The 13945-nt window shown below is 33.8% G+C and overlaps 1 protein-coding gene and 1 pseudogene across 1 annotated transcript; one reads left to right on the top strand and one right to left on the bottom strand.

The window, feature by feature from the left end:
* The first annotated feature begins 2219 nt into the window (after positions 1-2219).
* LOC147396242 (uncharacterized) lies at positions 2220-12485 on the top strand. The gene is made up of 17 exons (XM_086451396.1): positions 2220-2579; positions 3928-4025; positions 4893-5012; positions 5518-5607; positions 5729-5844; positions 6099-6198; positions 7045-7116; positions 7193-7240; positions 7395-7472; positions 7591-7710; positions 8650-8755; positions 9229-9392; positions 10375-10509; positions 11438-11568; positions 11699-11761; positions 11894-11972; positions 12067-12485. The coding sequence occupies exons 1-17, from the start codon at positions 2294-2296 to the stop codon at positions 12172-12174; spliced, it is 1914 nt and encodes a 637-aa protein (XP_086307522.1). The 5' UTR covers positions 2220-2293; the 3' UTR covers positions 12175-12485.
* Positions 12486-12667: 182 nt separating this feature from the next.
* The window catches only part of LOC147396241 (acyl transferase 4-like), a 2086-nt pseudogene continuing 808 nt past the window's right edge, over positions 12668-13945 (bottom strand).

Raw genomic sequence — 13945 nt, 5'->3', positions numbered from 1 at the left:
TGTTATTTTTATTAACAGTTATATAATTCTTAATTTTATAGAATAAAAAAAATTCCTATGTATGTTGTAATTTTTTTAAAGTATTGGCATTCCATGGGTTTTATGCAATTTTCATGATTTACTTTGCACTTCATTGAAGCAATTCCAACAGGTGTCTCTATTTTGGTATATTCACACATTTTAGAGATGATTCTCTCCTCGGAATCTAAGTAGGCGTTTGGATAGGACTCCTTAGCTACTTCTGACTCTTGCGGGGAGTTAGAAATCGTTTGGATGCGTTTGTATGAACTACTCCCTCGAAGAGTTACTCCGCGCAAAAGCAAGAAATTACTCTTTATGAAGAAGTCAAGAAAACCTATTTCTCAAAACTCTTCTTGCGGGGAGTCAAAATCTAACGGTTCGTTTTACCAAAATACCCCTAACTTTATTAATTTTCTATGAAAATATTTCTAATTCATTTGCCTTTAAATCAAACAAAAGAAACATTTATTAATATTAAATTATTTTTTTTAATTTTGAGTATAATGGATTTAAACACATTATATTAATATTTAATATTTAAAATATTATATTATATTATATTAATATTTATTATATTATATTATATTAATATTTATAGTTAAACACATTATATTAATATTTAATATTTAAAATATTATATTATATTATATTAATATTTATAGTTAAAATGTCAAAAATAATATAGTTTGAAGGCATATTATGACACTAAAAGATAGTCTGTCAATTTTTTTTTAAATTTTGAGTATAATGGATTTAAACACATTATATTAATATTTAATATTTAAAATATTATATTATATTATAATAATATTTATTATATTATATTATATTAATATTATAGTTAAAATGTAAAAAACAATATAGTTTGAAGGCATATTATGACACTAAAAGACAGTCTGTCAATTTTTTTTTAAATATTATGTCATATTATGTCAAAAACAGTCAGTCAAATTTTTTTTAAAATTTTAAGTATAATGGATTTAAACATATTATATTAATATTTAATATTTAAAATATTATATTATATTATATTAATATTTATAGTTAAAATGTCAAAAACAGTATAGTTTGAAGGCATATTATGACACTAAAAGATAAAAAACAGTAACTGGTATAATATAAGGGTATTCTGGTCTTTTTTCTAGAAGTCATGAGAAGTCAGTATGGTTCCCAAACAGACTTCCAGCACAAAAGTACTTCTGCCAGTACTTCATAGAGTTGATTGCCAAACGCCATTTCTGCACAGAATTACTTTTCCAGCTCTTCCATAGAGTACTTCAGCTTCTGTTCTTTGGAAGAGTAGTTCTGCTCCTGGTATCCAAACAGGCCCTAAACAACTACATCGGGTCCCAACCTCTAAATCATTATTCACATCTCTAATTTACTATTCATATAATAAAAAATAATAAATAATAAATTTGCTATTGGAAACCCAACTTTACTTATTACACCCCAAGTTAAATGTATAAAGTTTGTTATTGGCAACCCAACTTTACTTGTTACACCCCAAGTTCAATATTAAAAAAAAATAACTATTGGCAACCCAACTTTGCTTGTTACACCCCAATTTAAATAAAAATCCATCAATTGTATGAGAAATCAAATTTGGTCTGATCATTTTATGTTTAGTAGAAAAATATAAATTTACACATTTAAATTAATTTCATTTATTTAAAATAAATAAATATTCATGATCAAACTTTTTTTTTATTATAATTTTTTGTCGATTTTGATCGAATAATTGATTAAATATGAGTTTAAAATATTTTTATAAATATTTAATAAAAAAAATTAAAATATTGAATAATAACAATTGAAAATAAATAAAGGATAAAAATTATATTTAAAATATTTTTTATTAAAAAAATTTAAGAATGGCATTTATGTAAAATGATGGGGGACACGTACAAGATGAATAGTGAAATAGAGACCATCTCTTTTTTCTTTATTTTTGACTTGATCTCCAATTGTAGAGACGACGTGAATAGTAATTTAGAGAATGTGTTAGAAATTAGGAGACCGGTTGGAACTTTGGGTCAAGGTTTTTATATCTCTAAATATAGAAATATGGAGTCTTGTTGGAGGCTTGGAGTTGCTATCAGACATCTCCCATTGATATATAACCATACAGTTTGCACGTGTCTCGCACGTGCAGGTTCAACTAGTTTTCTAAAATTTTGGTGTCAATTTCCTTCCTAAAACGTAGGAAAAATAAAATAAAAAATAAAATCGGGAGGTAGAATCTCTGCAGAACACCAAGACAGAGAAAGATATGGATTTTGTTGATTCTTTAGGTAGATTCTCCGTCCAGAGAGCTCAATCACCCGTTTTAATGGCAACCCATCTCAAAAATCCGAACTTTAGACCAGTATTTCATCTGGGTTTTACTGATTCGAGCTCAAGAAAATCTTTTGGGACCGTTTGCTGCAGTGCCGATGCGAAGGCAATCAGTGGGGAAGTTTTTTCTGTTACTTCTTCGAGTAAATCACAAGTCGATTATCTTGGAGAAAGCACGAAAGGGGATTTGAATGTCAAGATGGAGCATTTAGAGGCTTTTGGTAATTTCATGATTTCTCTCCCATTTCGCTTATTAGCTGTTACAGAGTGTTTTGTTGAGTTTTATAACCTTGAAATTGGTCTCAAGTTCAGTTCTTTATCTGTTTTTCTTGGACAAGTTCGTATTTTTTGTTGTTGTAGATTGACCCATCTTGATTATGTCTTTTGTAATTTGTTTGAAGTTCTTTACAAGTTTTTATATAACAATTGAAGCTTGATTAAATAACATCGAATACAAACCAATAAAAACCCATAGTTACTATTTACTCATAGTTTTGTTCATTTGTTTCGCTTGTTGGGTCAACTCGCCCGACCTTGCCCCTAATGATGAATTTCTGCTTATCAAAAAATAAAAAATAAAAAATAAAATCTGCTCTTTCTCTACATTTTCGTATATGACAAAGCTTGTTGAACTAATCTGCAACATTCTCACAAATGGAAATCAAGACCTTTTGTTTATTCTTTAAAGTTCCACTTTTCAGTATGTAGATGACATGAACGATGTCATTGAATTTTTGAACTTCAGGTATTTTAGTGTGTAATTCTTTTTGAGAATAATTTGTCAACTTAGCTTGTAAACATTAATGTTGATTAGTAGGTCCGTTTGGAAACACCAAGTTTTTCAAACCTCTCTAGTTAGTTTTAGATTTTTCAAAGCCTTTTGGGGTTCTTTTTATTTTGATGTCAAATTTCATTCTAATCTACTAGTCTTTCAAGTCAATTCTACAAGGCTTACTGTTAGAGTTTTAGGAGCCTACCTGTTACGTGCAGTGAAGATCCAACCTTGAATCGTGTCACATTCATTGGTTGCCAGAAATCAATAGTCCAAACACCTATCATGTCGATCCTGCTAGAGTAATCACGAACTTCCCACCCCTTAAACCTTGATAGAAACCTAGAATCTCGTAGAATGTAGAGATGAGAAAAACATAGAGAACTATAGATATTTTCTATGTTGTTTCTCACGTACGAGTCTCCATCCCTATTTATAAGAACACTGGATTCTGTAAATTGCAATCTCTTAATCAAATAGGAACTCAATCAAATTCGGACTCTTAACTCCCAGAGGAGTTCTAATATATGTTAGTGTGCATGTGTAATGTGCTATAAGAATGGGCCCACATGGACGCCCAATTAACCAACACTTAACTTTTGTTTAGATTGGAAGATCAAACATCTTCCATTCTAATTGGCTGTTTCGCGTAACACAATGGTGAGGTTAAGAAGAATGGGTTTCAGCTTAAGCATTTTTTTTTAATCATAATCATGAATGTAAACATGAAAACAATACCTAGACCCATTGTTCATGAAAATGTGGTTTCATTTCTTGTTTCTGTTCTTCCTGAACAGGGATTGATGGTCAAGAAACTTTAGAGGGTCCAATTGAGGAGATAGCGAGGATGAAGACTAAAGAAGCAGAGGAATTGCTTAGTGACTTGGGAATTCCGGTACAGCAAAACCAATTATTTTTAATATTTTCTGTTGTTGATAGCTCTTTAATATTCCCAACCATGGATTTTAGAATTAAGTAGTTTATTTGTTAATTTATTCATCTCACATTTATTCAAAGTAGGTCTAGTCACCAAATTGATGCCACATCTTGTAAGAGGAGAATAGTCCCTTGAATCAACTCACAATAAAACTACATGGTGGACTTTGTATTGGTCATATGAAACTATATGGGTAATTAATCATTTTACCTTATATCAAAATGTATCATTGAATACAACTTACAAAATATCTCTTCTTCTTTTTTTCCTTTTTGTTTTTTTTTTAAACTCATATAAGAGTATAATGGGAGGTCCTAGGGATTTGTTTTGTCAATTCTTCTACTTTTCTTCTTGGTCTTGATTGTTCCTATCTTTTATTTCTCTATAATTAAGGTCAATATCTAATGAACGCATTCTTTGAAGTGGACCAAACCGAGAGAAAATTGTAGTGTTAATTGTACATGGTAATACAGTAAAACTACAACAGAGTGACTATTTTCCCTTTATATTTTCATAAGGCTCCCCCTTGGTCATCAATACAAAGTCAACCATACCATTTGTCCATCCAGGTCATCCCCCCTTTTAAAATTATTCACTTGAGGTAATATTCTTAGGTTTAGTCATTTGTGTCAAGATAGAAAATTTTATTTGCAATTTTTTGTGGAGATTGATGGTCTATTTTGGTTTTGACTTGTTATAAGCTAATAAATATTTCTCTCTTTAGCTCAGTATATTGGTGGAGAGCAGTTATAACTATTTTGATAACTTACTCCCCCCCTTTTGAACCGCCCTTAATCTTGATTAATTGTGTGTGTGTGTGTGTAGGATCCCTTCTCATCAAGACATTCACCGCGTGGCATATTTTGTAGCCGGACTTTAAATCTTCGGTCAATCAGTGCTATAGGTTATGACATGGACTATACCTTGATACAATATAATGTGATGGTAATCCTTATTCTTTAATCCTTGTTTTACACATTCTAATAAGCATGGAAATTTCGCAGACTAATTGGGGTACAATTACTTTGTTTGTGTAAGTGGAATTTACAATTCTGTTGCTAAATTTTATTCACGTTCTTTCTTTGTCCGTAAATACATCTGTCTTATTCGATCGTCTGTAATTGTTGTAAACGTTTAAAACATGGCAGTAGCGCAATAGATTCTGTGACAAATGTTGGATAAGTTTTTTTTGCTTCTAGTACTTTGTGAATGAATCCTTATTTTCTACTTAACAGTACTTTGGTTCCTCTTTATCCTAAAGGATAAAGTATTAAGTAAAGTGAATTTGATTATTCCAGTGAAAGTTTTGCCTATTATGTTTTTTTTTTTGTTTTTTGTCATTAAGCTCCCATTTTATTTCATCCCAACCATTAAATGACAAAAATTTCTGAGAGATAACTCATCAGATGGGCCATTATGAATTTATAGAAATGGGTTTGATTTCTTGCAGGCTTGGGAAGGGCGAGCTTATGATTACTGTATGGACAACCTAAGGAGCATGGGTTTTCCAATTGATGGACTTGAGTTTGACCCCAACTTGGTAAAATCTTTGTCTATGCGCATGTTGAAGAGGTTATAATCTTCAGGCGTTGTCGGTTTTTCTAGATTTGTTTACCTTCATTCATGTGTATTGAGCTTGTTTGTTCCACTTTTCTCTGTAGGTTATTAGAGGACTTGTCATGGACAAAGAGAAAGGAAACTTGGTTAAGGCAGATCGATTTGGTTATGTGAAGAGAGCTATGCATGGCACCCAAATGTTATCTAATCGAGCTGTAAGGTGTGGTAACCTTTTCATTCTAACTATTGATAAACACTCGGACGAATCCGAGGAATTTCTTAGTAGACTGTAAGGACAAACTAAAAACAATATAGAGGGACATATGGTGTGGATAAAATGGGTAGATGGGACACCCCATCTGATGGGTCCCCCCATCTTGACCATTCCCACGGTTTACTCTATGAGTAGCTTGGATTTCATCAAACATCTGATCAGTAAGATCTTTATGCTTGTTGAATGTGTATGTATTGCAGTGAGATATATGGGAGGGAACTGGTGGACCTGCGGAAGGAGAGTCGATGGGAGTTCCTTAATACACTCTTCTCTGTTTCTGAAGCTGTGGCATTCATGCAGGTTATTTGATTTATCTAGTCTGAACTACAGATTGAACACATTTTGGGTGATAGATTTAGATAGCTTCTATTGCCACACCAACTTTTACTAATGCCACCCCAAGATGTGTGTTAATTCTTTGGTGATTTACGTATGAATTGGGGTGGCGTTAGAAAATTTTGGTGTGGCAATAGAATCTGTCTAGATTTATTTTATTTTATTTTATTTATCTTATTTTCTTTTACTCTTCTTCTTGTAGATGTTCTTTACATCTCTTTGGGTTTCAGTTGTAGGACTCCAAGGGATGACTTTTTTGCTCTTTGTTCAATTTGTTGCATGTTAAGGTCTCCCATGGTTGTATTTAGTAAATTTGCAGTGTTTGTTATCTATGCATCACAATAAGATTTAACTGTTTCTTGGCTCCTATAACTGAACATTTATACTTGCCAAACTATTAACCCCTGAGGGCACCTTTTGCTGGGAAACTCTTGCCACTAAGATAGCCTCAAAAACCACCCACTGAGCAAAACGAAAGATAGCCTTACAAACCCACCTATGGGATAGTATAGGGTTAATGACTGACCTGCATTTAATGAGATCTTGAGAATATGATTTCAATTGAATTGTGGTCTGCAGATACACACATCATGCCTACGATCTATCATGTTATCGAGATTCATACTACCCTAATTATATTATAAATATCTTATAGTTTTTCTAATTCTGTGGTATCTCTTTCATCATTTTATAGCATTTGTAATTTACAGGTGATTTTTGTTCCGACTCTAAACTTACACTACTTTTCTTCCTATTTATACTATCAACTACACACTATTTTCTATTTCACACGTGTGATTTCTCTTTCAGATGGTTGACAGATTGGATGGAGGAGAGATACCAGCAGAACTTGGCCCACTTGACTATAAAGGGCTTTACAAGGCAATATATTACACATTTCTCCTTGTAATGGTGGCTTCAGCTATATATCATTTTAACCTTTGACATGGTCTTTCAGGCTGTTGGGAAGGCCCTTTTTAGAGCACATGTAGAAGGTCAGCTTAAGGTAATTGCTTTGATGGGTCCTTGTGTTTTTCAGAGTTTGAATTGGTAAAAAAGATATATATATATATATATATTTAAATAAATATAAGACCAAAAAGTTTCAGTTTTCAATCTTGTAATTTACAAGCAACATTCACCCATTGTTATCTGTGCAGAGTGAGATAATGTCTAGTCCTGAACGCTTTGTAGAGCCTGATCCAGAGCTTCCTTTGGCACTTTTGGATCAAAAGGAGGTATTTCTTTAACGTTTCCTGAATGTATCAAATCATATATATACATATATATATACTTGATAAATGATGTATCAATCAGTTTAAATTCTCCTTTTGTAATTTGGATATGCTCCATCAGGCTGGTAAGCGGCTACTACTTATTACCAACTCAGATTACCATTATACAGACAAAATGATGCAGCATGCATTCAATAGATTCCTCCCCAATGATATGAGCTGGCGGGATCTATTTGAAATGGTAAGTCATTTGTGATTTTTGAACTTTGAATTTTTTGTCATTTCTTTCCAGTGTTTTGCAATTTGCCTAATAAGTTGCATTGACTTAGTTCTCTGCTTGATGCCATTCAACTTGAAGCTGAAGAAGCTTCACATAGTTTTCTCTTGGTCCTCAAATTTATTGTAAAAAAATAAAAAATTGTTCCTAAATTATTTTTACCAAGAAAACACTCACTAACATTTGAGCTTCTCCCTTTTCTACTTATCTTTGGGTTCCTTAGAAAATTATAAAGGGAAAAAATAGGTCATTTATAAGAAAACATAGATTTTCTTTGCAGAAAATAAAATGAAAAAAACTCAATATTTTGCTGATCATCTTATTTGATAAATCACTGATTTTTGTCTTTCAAAAATTTTCAGAAAAATATTGCTAGATAATCGAAGTGTTAGAGGTGGTTAGAATATTTTTCTTTAATTAGCAAGAAGTCTTGAAAAAATATTGCAAGATATTCAATTTGTTGGAGGCATTTGGGTTGTAGTAGCTTGAAAGGTATTTTTCAGTGCATTTATTATTATTATTATTTTTATAAATGCAATATCATTAAATGAAGAAAGAAGTTACCAACAAGTGTTGGGTGTAGTGGCCAGGGCCTCCCTCCAAAAAGGGAGAGGTCTTGAGTTCAAACCTCCTCATTGGCCATCCCCCTCGTGCTTTAAGAGGGCAGAACACTTTGCACATGTTGGAAGGGGTGACTCACGTGTCCATGGGAATAGTTGGACTAAGCCTGGAGACCCATGTATTGAAAGAAAAAATGAAGAAAGAATCATACTAGAGGAGGTTGAGGAGACCTGCCTAAACAAACAGGGTAGGAAACAAAAGAAAAAGTGTGTAGAAATTCATTTGCTCCCATCTAAATAAGAAATCATCAGTGCATTTATATTTCATAGTTGTGCTATGTAGGTTATAGTCTCAGCAAGGAAGCCGGAGTTCTTCCAAATGTCACACCCAATGTATGAGGTTGTTACAAAAGATGGTTTATTGCATCCATGCTTCAAGGCCAGTCCAGGTGATTTCTTCTTTATTGTACTCATGGTCATGGATACTTTATGTTTGCCAGATCAGCATTCCTTACATCATAAAGGTTTTGATAAATAAATCTGTTGTTTGCCTCCTCATGTTTTACACACAAACATTCTTTGTTCGGTAAATTTATTTAAGATACATGGTATGTAATTAATCTGTAATTCCTTGGTTATCCCACTCACTATTTCGAATAATGTTGTGAAGTTGGACTTGTATATTTGATTTGAATTTTTTACTTATAAATTATTTCAACATCTGTTATTTTTTATCAGTTAGCTTTCTTTGGGCGATGAATCTCGAGAACGTGCCATTGGGGTCTGCTAATGTCTTACCTAGTCGTATTAGTTCATTTCTTGGTCATACAATGTGCCCTAGAATATCTTGTTTACTGTTACTCTGTCGACTAAGAACATGTTCAATAAGCTTATTTGCTCATTCTTTTGTCTTCTTTTGTAGGGGGCTTGTACTCAGGTGGAAGTGCTCAGATGATTGAGAGTTCCCTAAATATCCATGGAGATGAAATCTTATATGTTGGTGACCATATTTATACCGATGTTAGCCAATCCAAAGTCCATCTACGGTGGCGGACAGCACTAGTATGTCGAGAATTGGAAGAAGAGGTCAGTCCATGTTTATTCAATCTGTATCCATCTTTTTCACACCATACACTATATATTTGGTCATAGTAGCATCAACAAGGATGGGTGGATGGACTTCTTTTCCGGGACTAATTGTTATCATAAAAATAAATGTGATTTGAGGTCTTAGTTTTTAGTATAGATGTGATTTTCAACTCAAATAATAAAGTTTCCATGATGAATAACAACCAACAACAGAGATAGGTAAATAACGTAAAGCGAAAAAGGAACTCAAGTAACACTGTTCTAATCTCAGATCATTGTAGATATGGAATTGCATTAGCTCTATAAATGATGTAGGACATTTACCTGATGTAGAACAAATTGCTCTTGAGAAGAGAATTTTCGTGGCCAAATCAACCCACCAAGATATGTCCGAGTTGACTCAGCTCGTTTTGACCAGGTTGGGTCCATACTCAAACCAATTTTGATTTTGTGTATAGTTTATTTCATTTTTTAAGTAATTTAGAAATTGTTTAGTTAGTTTCTAATTTATTTAGACTCTAATTTGTTTTTAAGTTTCTATTTTCTTTCAAAATCCGTTTTTAATGTTTAGTCTATAATTAGAAATGTCCAAATTGAGTTATTGCTATTATTTTATAGATAGATTAGGAAAGTTACTTTTTAATATTTTATAAGGATTCTAAATTGTGATGAAGTTAACTTTATAAGGAGCTTCAAAATTGAATTTTAAATCAGTACATATCAATTTAATTCTCTTTTACTAACTTTATATTCTCCTTATTAATTTTCAACTCTTTGCTTCGTCCTCTTCACAAGCTATTACTTATTTTATCAATTGAATCTATTGATTCACACACGTCTGCTATGTCAATAAACCATGATGTCTTAGAACTAAAGCTTGTGTGAGTGGTTGAGTTTTGTATTTGGATTTGACATATTTGATTTATTGAACAGTCATTGGGGACCTTGTTTTATGTGTTATTGAATTTTGAATCTGCAGTATATTGCTTTCATTCGTAGTCGGGATTATCGAGCTGCACTGATAGAACTTATAAATCAAAAGGAAGTTGTAGGTGACCTTTTTAATCAACTTCGCCTAGCTCTGCAGCGAAGAACAAAAGGACGTCCTGCTCAGGTAATTTATACTGGATTGTATCATGTAACTTCTTCATTATATATATACAAATATATATATTTAAGATACCAATTTCCCAAAGCACTTTCTATCTGGTTTTGAATGTAGTTTTTCTGAAGCTACTCTCTGCTTGCTGTTTCTTCATAATTAGTGTTGAAGACTCCACAGAGAAGCCAGTCCTTTCCCTGTTGAATGTTACTTTCTACAGTCCCATTTAGGCTTCTGAATTAAGCTTACGTTAAGAGGGCACACGTCATACATTCTTGACCTCTTATCCATGTTTTTTTTTTCTTCCTTCGATCGGTGTGTCCTTTGTTAACCGACCAACTACTCCAAAAGACCTATCATGGGGCTTAACTTTAGGGTGGAGGGTGGGGGGTGGGATGACACACCCTAGAGTGGAGGAAAATATTCACTCAACACTCTCCCTCACCCATAAGGGTGAAAAAATCGATCCTATGGCCTAGACGAACCTAGCGCTCTAATACCATGTTAACCAACCAACTATTCAAAAAGGCCTGTCTTTTAGAGAAGGGGAGAACTATGAATATAAGAGGGTCATGGGGCTTACCTGGGGTGGGGGCATGACACACCCAAGAGTGGAGGAAAATTTGCACTCAACATCCTTGACCATGTTGGCACACTACAAGAGTATTGTACTACTTTTCGTTGGTGCACTGGGGTTTAGGGAAATATTAACAAAGAGAGTGAGATGTTGGAGTTTACTTTTTTCTACTCCTTTTCCATCATTTGGCCATTGTTGGCAATTTCCTTAACTGATAACTTTTTGTTCCTTCAGAAGAGGAAATGAAAGCGAGACAATAAAGGCTGAGTTCATGAATTATATTTCTTCCATTATTTTCATTAGCTGGGACTTCACTTTTGCTTTTATTGGGGAGATCTATAATTTTTTTAATTTCTTGTTCAGACTCTTGCCGCAACTAATATGGATGATCAAGAACTCACAGAAAGCATGCAGAAGCTACTTATTGTCATGCAAAGACTAGATCAGAAAATTGCTCCCATGTTAGAAGCAGATGGGGAGCACTTCAATAAAAGGTGGAACATCGTAAAACTAGTGGCTTGGAGTTGCTCTCCAATTTGCAATATGAACTAGTTGTTAGTTTCTTTAAATTACTTAAATAAAATCTGTGAATAATTATTGACCATCTGAAACTATTTGTATCAGATGGGGTTTCCTTTCTCGTGCAGGTTTGTGGGATAAAAGCCACTTGATAAGACAAATTGAGAAGTATGTACTTAGCACATTCGAGGATCTCTAATCAATTATTCCATTCAATCCCAATAAAAGAATATTATATATATTAAATATCTTGTGTTCTTTTTTTTTAATAGTAATTTTAATCTTTTTTTCTAATTGCAGATATGCAGATATTTATACTTCTAGGGTCTCAAATTTCCTACATTATACACCATTCATGTATTTCCGTTCACAGGAACAGGTTTGTCTATTATTCATGCTTTCTTCACCAATATTTTGGATTTCCCAACACTTTTTTTTATCACTAATTTATGTATGTACTTCATTCTGTGCAGACACTTGCTCATGATACATACTGCTATTACCCTCCAAATCTTGATGGCTTTGTGGTTGATGATCTGAACAACTCTTCTTCCTTGCAAGTTGATGACAACATGTCATGATGACGACTAGTTGGCAAGGGAGACTCGTTTTGCTCACTTTCTTCATCCCACATTTCGGAGACATGGAATTTGTGGGTTAAATTATAATGGCATAAACAGTTTACTATATATGTGGGTTCTCCACCGTGTCACATCTCTTATTCAACTATTTGGGTTGTTGTATGATGTAGAAGAATAGAATTGTATTCAGCTGATTTAATTAAAAAGAACCCTATTAGGGTTTATATGGCAAATAAGGCACAGAAATCTCAGCTGTAAGTAAACTCTAAATGATACAAGATGCTTTTATATAAACCTAATCCTATCTAATATTTTGGTGTATCAGAATACAACATATTACCATACATTCTAAACATCATTTGGTGTAGTAAATGCACCTAATTGAAATGCATGATGTGTAGCTAATATTCGATTATGTAAGATCTAATCTTTACATATCACGTGGTATTAATCTGTAGTCGTTCCCTTCAATAACAGGTCGTGGTTGTGGCACTGGGATGAAAATATTATATTGAAGAGAGTAACATTATCATACTCAATAAACAAAAGATTTTATTATTGAGCTTACATACAACATTCCATGTTATCAACTGTTTAATTTTAGCTTATAATACAATCTTCATGCTTCCTCGTTTCCTTTTATTCTTAAAACAAAACAGCCAAAAGTTGACAGATTCCAGACAGGTATTCAGATCAAGCTAGACTCGTCATCTGATCAAGCAAGGATGGGAGGTGTGTCCCTTCAACGCACCATGTCATCAAACGAACACCCTTCTTGGGTGTAGGTGGTGATCCAATGATGCTGACAGGGATGATACTAGAGCCTTGTATGGGCACGATATGAACTGGATGACCCCACCCATAGTTAACCTGATTGAATCCCAATCGACCCCATTCAGATATGAACAATGTGGTGTAGATAAGTGGAGGAGCAAATGGGTCCCTGCCGTCAACAAACTCACCACCCCTTCATCCACATAGTGAACTCGCCCGAAAGCCTTCCCTTTGCATCTTGAATGAGTTTTACCACCTCAGCATTTGATGCCTCCACAAGAGTCGCACTTGAGATTGTGACAGTCACTGGGAAGAAGCAATTCCCATAGAAACCTTTGGGTAACGGTGGGTTCAAGAGCTGACGTCTGTTAGCAAAGAACATGAGCTTGAGATCAGTTTGTTTTGCTAAATTAATTGCTCGGGTTCTACGGCTCCATATACTAGCAGCTATGACTTCAAAAGTGGAACAAAATTTACCGGTCAAGTCTGAGAATTCGCACTTGAGTCTGTTGATTCGGTCTAGAGAAATGTCGATAGAGACATGTTCTAGCTGGTAGTTTGGTATCATGGGTGGTAGTGGGGGGTGGCAGTTTGGGCTCTTGAGTGTCTTATGTCAGCTGTGGTGGTGCTGGAAGAGCTTCTCTGCACCACACTGGCTCAATGCTGGGTTGTTGAAGGCCTTGAGCAAACTCACCGACTGCCTTTAGGAATTGTGCAGCTCCCAAGACATCGCAAATGCTGTGGCAGAACTTGAGCCCAATCACGAACCCGTCTCATGTGAACCGTGTCACCTGAGAATGGAAAAATCAAAGTGAAGATTTCAGCCTTTTGGCTTGGTATCTTGTGGTAGACTTCTCTTCTTTTAATTGGAATTAATCTTATACTTGATCTCATAAACCACAAAGATAGTGTAATCTTGGAATAAAACTGAATGTTATTTGATAATTTAGATGTACTCCTCGAAGTTTTGGTGAATATTTGAGATACCCATTATGTT

This window comes from Akebia trifoliata, chromosome 8, assembly GCF_017979445.1.
Source record: "Akebia trifoliata isolate Shusen 1 chromosome 8, ASM1797944v1, whole genome shotgun sequence".
In the NCBI taxonomy this organism is placed as follows: Eukaryota; Viridiplantae; Streptophyta; class Magnoliopsida; order Ranunculales; family Lardizabalaceae; genus Akebia; species Akebia trifoliata.
This window is presented reverse-complemented; position numbering and strand designations above follow the sequence as displayed.